The 14,454-nt window shown below is 43.2% G+C and overlaps 1 protein-coding gene across 1 annotated transcript; it reads left to right on the top strand.

Annotated features, from left to right (window-relative positions):
* Nucleotides 1–629: 629 nt before the first annotated feature.
* LOC130178933 (prohibitin-2-like) lies at nucleotides 630–13,623 on the top strand. Its single transcript, XM_056391582.1, has 10 exons — nucleotides 630–703; nucleotides 1,673–1,802; nucleotides 2,740–2,824; nucleotides 3,692–3,771; nucleotides 4,919–5,103; nucleotides 7,091–7,220; nucleotides 8,198–8,301; nucleotides 9,526–9,603; nucleotides 10,937–11,013; nucleotides 11,820–13,623. The coding sequence occupies exons 1-10, from the start codon at nucleotides 683–685 to the stop codon at nucleotides 11,830–11,832; spliced, it is 903 nt and encodes a 300-aa protein (XP_056247557.1). The 5' UTR covers nucleotides 630–682; the 3' UTR covers nucleotides 11,833–13,623.
* Nucleotides 13,624–14,454: the final 831 nt, after the last annotated feature.

The raw sequence follows: 14,454 nt of genomic DNA on the forward strand, positions 1-14,454 counted from the left end.
ACAAAAGATAAAACTAGAGATACTGTAAATATAAGCAGTAACTTCATAATTTTCCATTTTATTTTACAGTATAAAAAATACTTTCCTTATCCTTTTTTTATGTCATTGTTTATTTACCCTCATGTTGACTGACTCACCAGTGAAATGTGTCCAAAGCAGATTGAACATCACTGAAAACCACTGCACCAAACTCCACTGAAAAAACTGCTGTTTTTATCCAATCGGTGCTGATGTGGTTTAAGGAGCTGTGCTGTGCAGGAAGGAAGGAAGGAAGGAAGGTAGGAAGGAAGGAATTAGGAGAAAGGGTACATTACGTTAGTGAAAGACGGCAGGAAAGTAAATGCCATTTTCTTTCATTAAAAATGTTCACCTGTTTTTTTTTATTTAAGAAAAACAACTACTGATAAATTCCTGTATTTTTAATATAATAATGAAAGTAGAAGTTATAGTAGATAATAGAAGAAAATAATATAATATAATATAATATAATATAATATAATATAATATAATATAATATAATATAATATAATGAACCTCTGTTTCTTTTCTCCGTCAAACAACTCGACGCTACTAAATAGTCCTTCATTTCCCAAGTTGCCTTGCGCGCACACGGAAGTACGTCATCACCCGTGACCTTGGCCCTCCTCTTCACTTGGTTGTCTAACAGGCAGAGAGGACGAGCATGGCTAATAAAGATCCCGGGGTAAGTGAGTTTAATGCTTTTAAAGTTAATGTAGGTCACTTTTTTGCCTTCAGCTCAGGTGAATTGTTAATTTGTTTCCCGCTCTTTGAACCCCGGCTCGTGACATAGAGCATTTTTAAAATCCACGTGAGTCAGGCTGAATCTGCTCTAAGCTAGCTCACATCAGTTCACTGACGTTAGCTAAGTTACATTTAATTAGCCTGTAGGTAAAGAGAAGGACAGGTGCTAACGGCGGAGGGTTTGATTAATCTAATTAATGCTGCTCAGTAGGAATATTTAAGTTAGTCTAGAAGTTACGTTCAGCTTCGTAAACACAGATCCCAGGTTTCGTTTAAAAATCTTTCAACTTAATCTTTACCACTTGGCAGCACGTGTTTTCGCCTTATATAAATAATAATTTTAAACCTTTTAGACGTTTGAATGTCCTTATCTTCAATTCGGCATACACACCGCACACCCAGCAGCGTAGATTGTTATGAAAACAACAGTTATGCTAATAGTTGCACCTGGATCTACCAATGTTACTCATGCAGTTTACACGGCGGTTAACATCCGGGAACTACAAGCAAACAAATACAAAACTGTAATCTTCTATCTAACTACTACCGCCACGTGGATTTACTGTAAACCGAATTTAAGATTACATTTCATAAAGTGAAAACATAAAATCAATTAAGTCCAACCAAGTGATTTAATTTGTTGATGTGCCAGCAAACTTTAAAACTATTCATTTTGCAATGGAGTTTGGCCTGCACACATGTGGAATGTTTTTGTGGCTAGATACCGTCCTTGCTAAGTTGTTGGGGGGTGTAAACCTTCAACATGGTTACCATCCAGTGTGAAGGTCAGTCAGTGTCGTGTCCCTGTAAAACATTTCAACCACTGAGGCTCAGTTTGAAGCAGAACCATGTTGATTTAAATCCCCAAATCCAGCACTGTCTCTTACCATAATCTGTGTTTGTGTTCCAGAGTTTTCTGCAGCAGCTGCGGCAGATAGCAGGCAGGATGTCATCAGGACCTCGGGGTGCAGGACTCGGTGTCAAACTGCTGATTGGTGCCGGAGCTCTGGCTTATGGAGTGAAGGAAGCCACGTACACAGGTACTGTCGTCTGCCGTGCGGTTTTCCATGTAGACGTCTGTCACACAGATCCAGAAAAGCACTTTACTCTGACATGAAACTGAAAATGAAATGAAAACAATTCTCAGACTGGACGAGCTTCAACTACAGAATGATCAGGGTTTAATTGATTCGCCTGACTTTCAGTTTATCCCTAAAGATTACTAATTTGTTTAATATTTGAAGAGAAGTAAAATCAACCCAGACATTAAATATAAGTCTTCACATGTTAATGAATTTTGCAAAAGTTTGGACGCCCTTTGAAGTCAACAACATGTAATATACCCAGTGCCAGTTGCATACATAAAATTCTGCATACAACTACAACAAAACCGAGTAATTCATTTTCTATGGATCATCTAAACACTGACCAAATAGTTTTTTCATTGGAGCCATAGAATCTGAACTAGCATCAGGAAGTCTGGTGATTAAAGCAGTTTGAAGCGCAGCTCTGGACCCAGCATCAGAAAGTAGTAGTTGTTAGTAAAAGGAGACAGTAACAGGTCATTTTATCAATGGGGAAATAAAATGGTGCAATACTTTTTAGCCACTTGTAGAATAAATTATATATTTTTTTTGTCTGAGTTTTTACAGGAACTTTAAAAAAGTAAGAAGAAAAAGGTGCATGTGAACTTTTCATCGGGTAGTTGCTCCTTCAAAATGATTTTCTATTACATCATCAGGAGACGTTTACAGAGGGTCCACAACAGTTTCTGTTTTCAGACCATTTATAGATATTTTTATCCTCTTTCCCTAAAAGCACGAATGAGGGGCAGATATGAATCCAGAGATGAGCATAGACACTTGTTTAGTTGGTGTTTATAAATCCTGTGAAACTGTAAGTTCATGAGTCTGGTGAGTTTGAATGAGCGAGTCGTGGCGTCAGTGCTGAGGTGAAGGACGGTCTGTCTCTCTGCAGTTGAAGGAGGACAGAGAGCGATCATCTTCAACAGGATCGGAGGGATGCAGATGGACACGGTGCTCGCAGAGGGACTCCACTTCAGGTAGGTGCCCCCCCCTCCACACTGTTACCACGGCAACACCACCTTTCATCAGCAGTGCTAGCTTTCACACACTTGCTTATTCTGTTTACGATGAATAATTGTTCATTTGTCAGTAAATTATAGTTTTATCACTGTCACATGGGAACACGTACAGGATCGGGTTTGGACCAGGATCACTGGGACCAGTCCTGGTCCTGAGCTCGTGTTCTGTCTTATAAAGGAGGGAAATATGTCATGTCATGTTTTGTACCTTTGTTTGGAGAAATAGAGGGCGAGCATGGCTTCATATGAAAAGCTCAGGCAGCAGGAAACAAACTCTGTAAAGCTACTCATTCATGCAGCTGCAGCAATGAGCCAAAACAAAGCTGAAACCTTCCTCCTCCTGCTCCTCCTCCTCCTCCTCCTGCTCCTCCTGCTCCTCCTCCTGCTCCTCCTGCTCCTCCTCCTCCTCCTCCTGCTCCTCCTCCTCCTCCTCTTCCTCCTGCTCCTCTTCCTGCTCCTCCTCTTCCTCCTCCTCCTCCTCCTCCTCCTGCTCCTCCTGCTCCTGCCCCTCCTCCTCTTCCTCCTCCTCTTCCACTTGCTCCTCCTACTCTTCCTCCTCCTCCTCCTCTTCCTCCTGCTCCTCTTGCTCCTCCTCCTCCTCCTCCTCCTCCTGCTCCTCCTCCTCTTCCTCCTGCTCCTCCTCCTCTTCCTCCTGCTCCTCTTCCTCCTCCTCCTGCTCCTCCTCCTCTTCCTCCTGCTCCTCCTCCTCCTCCTCCTGCTCCTCTTCCTCCTCTTCCTCCTCTTCCTCCTCCTCCTGCTCCTCCTCCTCTTCCTGCTCCTCCTCCTCCTCCTCCTCCTCCACTGATTCTGTGTGGTTGTGTTCAGGATACCCTGGTTCCAGTATCCCATCATCTACGACATCCGAGCCAGACCCAGAAAGATCTCCTCGCTCACCGGGAGCAAAGGTGAGGCGCAGACTGACGCAGGAACCTGGAGCCACTCGCACAAAACATCTTCAGATTTTCCTTAAAGTCTAAGTTAAGGTTTCTTTAAAAACACAAAACACCTTTGAGACCAAACTAAGGAAAAAACTAAAGGCACCTCTGGCTCTGTCTTCACTGTGACATGGAGAGTTAAAGAGTTAAAGCTCAGTACCTGTTTCTCTTCCTGGAGCCGATTCACTTCTGATTAGTTTAACTGTGGTTCATACGTATTATTTCCCTCTTGAAAAGCCTGGTTCAACAGAACAATCCCTTTTTACCTGAGCTGTCTGCCTGTGAAGTCACCTGTGGACCAGCTGACACTAAAACAACCAGATGTTTAATTAATGGCTGTACACTGATCTTTATCTGTGTAACATGTTAATGCACATGTCTGAGTTTATTGTAGTAAATACTAATAAATACTATTTACTTTGTTAATGTTCAATTAACACTTAGAAGAATTAGAGTTAGTTTTCTAAACATCTGGATCAGCTGCACAAACTTCATGAATTCCTCCTAGTGGATGAATAAAGTATCTATCTATCTAATGGCAGCAAATCGACTGTCTCCATGGAAACAGTAGAATGTTACTGCTGTAAAATCTCTTACTGCTGCAAATGCCTCAACTTTTCCCTCTTACTAAAGAAAAACATTTCAGAGATTCTGTGCGACTCCCTCAATCAACTTCCTCTTAACATCCATTAATACAATATTAAAAATGACTGTAACCAACTAGTATTTCTCTTTTTCTACTTTTAGTTTTCTAAAATATATAAAATAGACTCATGAACAGGCTTGAGTCCGCTGGGGGGTTCAGGTTGGGTGATGGGGTGTGCTTCCTCCCAGGGGCCTGGGAGTGGCCGAGGGAGCGAAGCCCCCCCCCTGCAACAAGTGAAACTATCACTAAAGATTAAGGTTTGTTGTTTGGTTTTTTGTGCCTCGTCACCTCGGCGTCTTTGTTCACGGACGGTAAAAACACTTGACGAGTGCGTCAGTGATCATGACATCACATGAATAATGAACATCAGGAGATGTAAATACTGTCCTTATATTTTGGATGACTTTAATGCAGTGAATATTCAGAATGAACCGGTCTGACTCCTCCCCTCCTCTCTGGCTCCGCCCTCAGACCTTCAGATGGTGAACCTCACGCTGCGAGTTCTGTCCCGGCCGCTGGCGTCCAACCTGCCCGTCCTCTACCAGCAGCTGGGTCAGGACTACGACGAGCGCGTGCTGCCCTCCATCGTCAACGAGGTGCTGAAGAGCGTGGTGGCCAAATTCAACGCCTCACAGCTCATCACACAGAGAGCACAGGTACACACACACACACACACACACACACACACACACACACACACACACAACACACACACACACACACACACACACACACACACACACACACACACACACACACACACACATATGTATTTGCGTCTTTACAGAAAAGAAAATGTTTTTCCTTCTTCGCTGATGTGAGATTCTAGAGAAGCTGAAACCTTTTGTCAGTTAGTTGATGGACAGATAATTAATCAGCTGTTTAGATGATGTACATAACGAACCAAAGCTCGAGCCGTTCTTCTCTACTGTGAATGTTTTCAGATTGTAAATGAAACGTCTGGTTTTCACTGTCTTCTGCCGTTTCACCAACCAAACGTTCACGTCGTCAGATGAATCAGAGAAAAGATGCAGAGGAGGAAGCAGTGGTTTCTTCAGCCCTGAGTCGTGTCTGCAGGTTTCCTCTCTTCAGTAATTAATAGGGCCCGACCAATATGGATTTTTTGGGGCCGATTCCGATAACCGATATATCAGCCGATTTAAATTTTTACATTTTACAATTTAAAACAAGACGAAATACCTGTCTTTGATGGCTTGAATATAGTTCCAAACACTTGTTACAAAGATAGAAATTGAAGGGAGAACATTTTACTATTTTCAAATGCTTTTATTATCAGAAAGTGTGTAGAACAAGCAGCATATGAACAATTTGAACATAAAATAAATCAAAAATATGATGTGCAAAAAGGCAGGAAACCTCTATTTGTATGAACTAAGACATTTACTTTCACCTGCCCCTCAGTACCTGAGTTCTTCTTATTATTGCCCATCTAACAGAGGTGGGCTATAGTGCAAAAAGCACAACTTTTTTAGTAAACATCTTTAAAAACAAACAGTAAAAAAGTAACTGCAAAAGATTGAGATATTTTCTTATGTGGGGCATAAGAACAATATTAACATAACATTCTTTTCACAAGCCCCTACAACTACAACAGTCTGTGACTGTGACACTTTCTTTAATTGTGCTTCCTCATAAACATCATCATGTTAAGCTTTGAGGTGCTGCCATAGGCTGGTTGTGTTTTTTGCTTTTTGCTTGCTTGATCCCTGGTTTAGAGAAGCTGCACAAATATTACAGACTGCTTCACCAGTGACATTCTTGGTGAAGTAGTCCCACACCATACTACGACCTTCTTTTGCCATCTGTAAAAAAACAGTAAGACATAATATGCATTAGTTAAAAAATAACATTACAAATCTGTCTAGGGATGTGCGCCATTTTTAAACTCAGACATTAAGCATTTGTCTTACTGGTTCACATAAATATGGCGTCTACACTCCTGGCTAACGTTAGCGGCTAATCTTTCCCCTCTGTCAGCGAGAGCAGAGCAACTTTTGGCCGATTACCGATTATTCTGTATATGGCTATAATTGGCCGATTAATCGGCCAGGCCCTAGTAATTAATCACACAACATCTCTGCAAACAGTGTGATCGGTCAGTCACCTGAGAGTCAGAGGAGTCGCTCAGCTCCCTTTAGCAGAACATGTTGAAGAATTCAACAGTTACAGGACGTTTTACTTTGAAAATACAGCAAAGAGAGAAACATGAAAAAGAAAAATTTGATTTGGAAAAAAAAGCTCTAAAACATCTTTCTAAGAACTTTTGCAAACCACAAATTATGAGCCATGCTTTTCTGTTTTTTGTTGTTGGGTGATTGTTACCATGGTAACAGTGGTCTTAGACCTGAGTTAGCCTGGGAATAAGGTCTCTGAGTTAGTGGGTCTTTAATAAAGTGAAACAGTCCGGCACCACAGACCAGTCTGACGTGTCTCTGTGAAGCTGGTCCCAGACGTCGCTTCTAACAGTTTCACTTCCTGTTTGAGTTTTTCCTGATCACGTCCGACCAGCTGTTGTTAGATATGGGATTATTCACTGAGGGTGTTAGCGGGTCACTGAAAAGCTCTGCAGACCTGTGTGATCACCATAGTTACCGATGTACTGATGCGCCCCCCCCCCCCCAGGTGTCCATGCTGATCCGCAGGGAGCTGTTTGATCGGGCCAAAGACTTCAACATCATCCTGGACGACGTGGCCATCACCGAGCTCAGCTTCAGCCGGGAGTACACGGCCGCCGTGGAGTCCAAGCAAGTCGGTGCGTCTTCACCTAACCCTAACCCCCATCAGCTGTTAGACTCCCCCCGAGCTTTCAGCCATACGTCATGGTCTTCTTCAGGAGGACTGATCATGTTCGCTCCCGGATATCACGCTGTCTTCAGAGCGTCATAACTCTGCGAGGGTTTGAGTCGGAGTCGTTCAGTCTTTTCATGTTAGACTGGAGAATCGGCGCTTTCTTCCGTCGCAGTGAGGAACTCTGGGAGTTTTAACGTTTGTCTGGAGCATCGCCGTCTTCTCTCTCTGCGTGTTTATGGATCGACACTCACTTCTACATTTACGTTCTATATTTAACGTTTGGAGAAGTTGCTGTGAGTTTACTGAGGAGACACAAGGACGAGAGTCAGATGTTCAGAGCAGCTGAAGGTTTAGAGCTGATGAATTTTACCCAGAAGAACGAGCAGTTGTTATGTTGTCATGGTTTCCAGTGTGTTTTCAGGTCTGCTTATCATCCTGAATCTTCACTGAGTGACTTGTATAATCAGCTGAGGTAAACACAGGTATGAGAGGAGTTCATGTGAAAGTGAAACTGCTTTCAGCTTCTGTCTCATCGTAAAGTGAAAATCTCTGGAGTTTTGATTCGAGGTTGATCTAAAACAGGAACTTGAAGATTAAGATCATTAGTTTTGTTTTTATTATCTATCGTATGAACAGATCAATCAATTAAAAACAGCTGCAGCTCGACACATGACAGAAGAACCGGAGTTTGGTCACGTGATGAGGGGGGGTCATAACATCTGTCTCTTAAAGTGAATGATAATGAGACCTGTGTGTGTGTGTGTGTGTGTGTGTGTGTGTGTGTGTGTGTGTGTGTGTGTGTGTGTGTGTGTGTGTGTGTGTGTGTGTGGTGTGTGTGTGTGTGTGTGTGTGTGTGTGTGTGTGTGTGTGTGTGTGTGTGTGTGTGTGTGTGTGTGTGTGTGTGTGTGTGTGTGTGTGTGTGTGTGTGTTCCTCTCCAGCCCAGCAGGAGGCGCAGCGAGCTCAGTTTTATGTGGAGAAGGCCAAACAGGACCAGAGACAGAAGATCATCCAGGCTGAGGGAGAAGCTCAAGCCGCCAAGATGGTGAGTGAATGATGAAGGTTTCACCTCGTCGTCCTCAGTATGTCACCAGAGTGTGTGTGTTTATATATGTGTGATATAATATTATATATATTGTGGTGATTATCTGACAGCTTTAGAGAAAAGGGACAGGTTACTTACCTGTTCAGGTGCTCCGGCCTCCTCCCACATCCCCCTGGTATACAGAGGGTGGACTGCTCCCAGTCTGCAGGGGTTTATATCCATGTGTTCACCTGTGACTGTGTGAACACGCCGGTTTATAATTGATCCACGTTACAGTGAAAATAGAAACTCAGATTAATGAGTAATCGGCATTAACTCGATCTTGCCAAATAGTGATCCTGCATCAGTTTGTTAGTTTATGATTTATAAAGTGTTAACAACAGAATTAATAATCTGATGATAAACCATTTATAAAGCCACTTTCCCACTGGTCAAAAGAACCCGCTTAAACCAGGAAGAGACGACGCACGGGGATGAAAGAGTGAACGCTGCTTCATAATGCGCTTTGAAAACACAATCACAGATCGACACTTTTACAACAACCTGAGGGTCAGTTTTACTTCTTCCCTGCCACCTCTGTGCCCCTCCCCCCGTGGGAGCAGTCACACACACACACACACACACACACACACACACACACACACACACACACACACACACACACACACACACACACGCCTTTAAATGCGTCTCATGCTGCACATTTGAACAATGAGGGTGAAGATGTTTTGTTCGGGTTGATTAGATAATTAGTCTCTATGTGTCAGAGCTGTGATGGACAGGAGAGGAGGAGCCCCGCCCTCGACAAAGGATGAGCAGCGCGTCTAGTGAATGAATGAATGTTGTATCTGCAGGTGAAGCTCAGCGATTGGATGAATTCCATGAATGCCTCTACAGGTGACTAATCCGCGCTAATGAACTCGTCAAACCGCCGTGAACTCGAGGGAAACAACAGGCTCTTAAACAAACGCTTCATACAAATATGCAGTAATGACTTTCTCCGCCCGTCGGCGTGCGTGAGAACATGAAAGTGGAGCAGCGTCACGCCCGCGGCTTTGATCCTCCTGATGATCGATGTCACAGCTCAGGTGGGAGCGACGCCGGCTGTCAGTTAGAGACCGGCTCGGCCTGCTGCCTCGGGCCGCCCACTCGCTCTCTCTCTGTAGGTGTGTAACTGTATCTTCCTGTGAACACACTAACAGCTTGTGTGTGTGTGTGTTGCAGCTGGGCGAGGCTGTGACGAAGAACCCGGGCTACCTGAAACTGAGGAAGATCCGGGCGGCGCAGAACATCGCCAAGACGGTAAAAAAACATTCACCTGAAGCTTTTTATTGTAAAGGAGAAGCCCGAGGTTCTGTAGCTTCTTCATTCACAGACCAACTTCTCAGAGTAGAAACCTGATCCCCGTCCATGAGATTTAGATCCTCCATGTGGACCTGGACCTGGACCGGTCCCACTCAGTCCTGGTTCTGTGTCTTCTGCTCCGGTCACTGATGTTTGAAGTGAATCCTGCAGCAAACACATTAAAAACCAGCTGTTAAGGATCTGTCACATTTTAAACTGTGACAGTGACGTGTGCAAAAGTTGGAGAGGCTTTGATACTTTCACAGGATCAATATAGAACCTGGACCTGATCTATAATCACACTACACATGGACACAGACCTTTTCAAATATATAAAGTGCAGGTTGAGTGACGCTCTGGTGATTTAGTCTCCATGGATGAGCTGCAGGGTGTGGTGGGGTCCACCGGGTGGCGCCAAACAACCATGAATTTGAGAGGAACCATGAAGGTCCGATCCTCTGACCTTTGACCTCCAGTCAGGTTGGGTTCCTGGGTTCAGTCGTATCCACTTAGTCAGAAGAAATTTTGTGTTTAAGGTTTAAAGGTTGATTTTTATCAAGAATAAAAAAATTTTCATTAAACCTTCAAAGTCATATTTAAACATCTGGTTTTATGAGACACTTTAAAGGAAAAATGTTACTCAGCAGCTGCTTTCCTTCATTATTTCTCACGTTTTTTAATATGAAATAAGTAAATATAAATGAAAGTTACATTGTGGTGTCAGCGTGAAATAATGAAACAAAAAGTGATAATAAAGGAACATCAGTTTAAAAATTAGATTCTGACGTGAAGTTTCACAAATTAAAATCAACAAATTACATCCTGTGATTCTGATTAAAATCATTACAGACTGTTTTGTCCCAAACTTAAATCAAGCCAAGAAGCAAACGGAGAATAAACCTGATACACTGACCAAAGAAATCCACAGTAATGATCAATAATGATGCGTGTGCTCGTTCACACGCCAACCCTGAACACGTGCTGGTCACTGAAGGAGAGTGTGTGAAGCTGCTGGATCGTGTCCAGAGGTCGGTGATGAAACGATCTCAGCTGAGTGTGACGCTCTCCCTCAGTAGATCTCAGTCACGTGTGTGTGTGTGTGTGTGTGTGTGTGTGTGTGTGTGTGTGTGTGTGTGTGTGTGTGTGTGTGTGTGTGTGTGTGTGTGTGTGTGTGTGTGGTGCTGTGAATCGGCTCAGTGTCGACGCTCTGACAATGTTCCCATTGTGCTCGCTCAGAAACTTTCCACCTGTGTTTCTCTCTGTCCGCTCACTTCCTGTGTTTGACCTGCAGGTGGCGCAGTCCCAAAACAGAGTGTACCTGAACGCTGACAGCCTGGTGCTCAACCTGCAGGACAGCGACAAGTTCAAGTGAGTCCTCACACACACTCACACACACACACTCACACACACACACTCTGGTCTGTGGCCAGGAAACACTGAGGCTCCTCCTCACAGCTGTTTGTAGTGAACGTTTGGTCGAGTTACTTTTAAACAGAAGACAGTGAACGCCTCGGAGAAGTTTGGGTTCTTTTTTCAATTGAAGGAAAGTAAAGTATCGTCCGGCCTGTTCAGACCGGGTGTGAACGTCTCAGGCGATCAGCTGGTTTCACACAGACTTCAGACGGACCGAGTCTGAATTCATCTGTTGCACAAAAGCAGTTTAGTTCTTGACGGTTGTGAGTCGGACTGTGGTACAAGGAATTCTGGGTAAAGTAAGACTTTTTTCAAAATAAAAAAAATGGCCGACTGAGGAACCACATCCCACCGCTGAGCTCCGTTTACCCTCAGCAGCACATGCTTGTTTTTCGAAGGATTCAACAGTTACAGGAAGTTTTACTTTGAAAATTCAGCGAAGAGTGAAACAATAACAAATAAAAAATCAGATTTTTGTCTCTAAAATCCTTCCCTTCTCGTTGCTCTCTCCATAACAATGCCAGCAAACCACAAAATTATGGGCCATGTTTTCCTGTTTTTCATTGTTTGTTACCATGGTAACATCGGTCTTAGGCCCCAGTTAGCCCGGGGGTAAGGTGGCGAGTGTTTGGTTTAAAATGAATCTTTATTTACACCACAGACCAGCCTGAGAGATCTGTGAGGATCTGGACTGAGACAGAACCAGTGGATCTCTGCTGATTTCTGATTTACACCGTTTTAATTTTGACTTTGTGTTTCAGTTTCAGTCGCTGATGAAGTCAGGACGTCGTCTCCTGGTCGGCAGGACGTCGTCATTCCTTCACTTCCTCTCCTCCAGCAACAAACTCCCTCCGGTCTTCTCGCAGCGCTTCTCGCAGGTTAATCGACTCCGCATCAGGTTTTCAGTCTGATCCAGGTTTATCTGTGAACCACTTCCTGTACGGGGGGAGGGGGAGGGGCCACAACAGTTGACTGTAACCTGTGGATTCCTGTGTCATCCAGCTGCTGGGTGATTTTATTTTGAAAGGTTCCTGTGGTGTTGGTAAAAGACTCCTCCTCCAGTTTGTTTTCGCCTTCTTGTTTTTGCTTTTTCAGAATCAGAAAAACTTGATTAATGAATAAGAAGCTGGTTTCATCCACCACTCGAGTCGTGGTTCTGACGCTTCCTGCGGCGCCGCGTTCACCTGTTCGTCTTTTCTGTACATAAAGATTTTCATGTGGACGAACGCGTCTTCGTCAGTCCTCAGATCGTCCCTTTAACGAGTAGGAATTCATTACGTAAAACACATTTACATTCACAGGACTGAGTTAAAGCGCCAGTGTCATGACTTTAAACCAACACCAGAGGAATCTTCATTAAAGGTCAGTTCTCCAAAATCACAAAGACGAGCTTCAACGTTACTGGTTGTGATTTTTATGAGAGAAAAAGTGATAAAAATGAGAATAAACTCCTGCAGTCATGAGAATAAAAACATTATATCTTTATTCTTCAAACAAAATGACTTGATGTTTTTCCCTCTTACACCAGAGCGTCGTCTGTCCACGCAGACAACGATACAGTAGAAGAAGAATCCTATTTTCTAGTTTAATCCACTGATTTATTCTGTTTATTTAATAGTTTGATTATAAAATGTCAGGAAACAGTTTACAGAGACTTCACATGTCTGTTTGTCCAAGTAGCAGATATTCATGTTGTAGAAGCTTTTTCTTTCCGTTGCATTAAAATCATTGATTATTATGATTGTCAGATATATTTTCTGTTTTTGATTGAATACTGAATTGATAAGTTGCTCAGCCGTAATAACATCAGTGCGTGGACAGACGGCGCCGCTGTAAAGGAGTGAATGTGTCTGTGGTTTTGGGTGAACTGAACCTTTACGTACAGGGAGGGTGGAACACACACACACTTTATAATCCGCTGCTTTAAACACACTCCGTCGTGTTGGACTGTCGCCGCGTCTCTGAGCTTTGCAACCACGCCGCGGTTTGTAGAAAACCAGCAACAAACTGATGTGGACTTGATGGCGTCCTCTGTGCTCGGTGTCATGTGACTCAGAAGAGAAATGAAGTTTAAACTGGTAGATTTAAGGGAACGCAGGGAAACGTCTTCATTAACCTGCTCTCAGCTACATGAGCGTTTCAAGCCGTTTAACACGTGTTTCTTTACTGAGGGAAAACCACCAGCACCTCTGAAGCTCATCCATCAACAGCAAGAAAAAGGCGGGAAAACATTCAGAGGATTCATATTTTCTCTGTTTTGATAGAAACAGCACTGAAGTTTTATAGTTTGTTGACAGAGACTTTAAAGTCTGTGAAGCTTTTTAGATTCATCATTTAAACGGGACCAACAGTTAGATACAGGTACAGGTGAGGAGCGGTGCGTTCAGGGACCATCAGGTAGAAGCTGCAGTGACTCAGGACTCGCAGCACTTTCTGTGTTTTCAGTAAAAGCCTCAAACTAAACATGAACATTGTTGAGTCATGATCGTTAATACAAGAGAGTATTTATGTCTCTCTCTCTCTCTGTCTCTCTCTCTCTGTCTCTCTCTCTCTCTGTCTCTCTCTCTCTCTCTCTCTGTGTCTGTCTCTCTGTCTCTCTCTCTCGCTCTCGTCTGTCTCTCTGTCTCTCTCTCTCTGTGTCTGTCTGTCTGTCTCTCTCCCGGTCTCTCTCTCTCTCTCTCTCTCTCTCTCTCGTGTAGTAACAGCTGAGTGTAGATGAAACACTTGTTCTGCTCCTGAAGGTTTAAACACGAACTGAATTTATACTGAATAAAAATGTGGAGTTGTTTTGGAGATCATCATGTGGACGGGTTTTTTTTTAACTGAAGTTTTATCCAACAAGATTCTTATTCGATTCCAGTTGTTTTCACATTAACACATTATCCAGTTCGGCTCATTTATCAAACAAACACTGGAGCTTCAATGTATTAGGCAGCATAAATACAACGAACAGGTGTATTAAAGAATAATTAGATTAAAACATAATTAAAAGCACATTACAGGAGACGTGGCGACGGTCTCCTTCACCAGTGACATTGTGATGTCACAGTGAAGTTGACCTTTGACCTTTTGGATATAACATCTTCATTTCATCCATATAGACATTTGAGTTAAACTGTGACCTTGAACTTTGACCTCTGACCCCCAAAATCTAATCAATTCATCCTTGAGCCGTAGTGAATGTTTGTGCCAAATATCAAGACGTTCAGTCCAGGTGTTACTGAGGTATCGTGTCCACGAGAATGAGACGGACAGACAACTTAAAAACAAAATGGCTACCGCTCTGACTGTCCCGGCGCTGAAGAATAAAAACGTCATAAAGACGTCAACATCTGAAGAACATGTCGGCCATGTTTTCTATTTAAGATAGGATATAATGTTCTGTATGAGTGTGTG

This window comes from Seriola aureovittata, chromosome 12 (genome assembly GCF_021018895.1).
Source record: "Seriola aureovittata isolate HTS-2021-v1 ecotype China chromosome 12, ASM2101889v1, whole genome shotgun sequence".
Classification (NCBI taxonomy): domain Eukaryota; kingdom Metazoa; phylum Chordata; class Actinopteri; order Carangiformes; family Carangidae; genus Seriola; species Seriola aureovittata.

Coding starts and splice junctions, on each gene's coding strand:
- LOC130178933 (XM_056391582.1), top strand. CDS start 683: ATGGCTAATAAAGATCCCGGG. Junction 1,803..2,739: donor GAAGGAAGCCACGTACACAG/GTACTGTCGTCT, acceptor GTCTCTCTGCAG/TTGAAGGAGGACAGAGAGCG. Junction 7,221..8,197: donor CGTGGAGTCCAAGCAAGTCG/GTGCGTCTTCAC, acceptor GTTCCTCTCCAG/CCCAGCAGGAGGCGCAGCGA.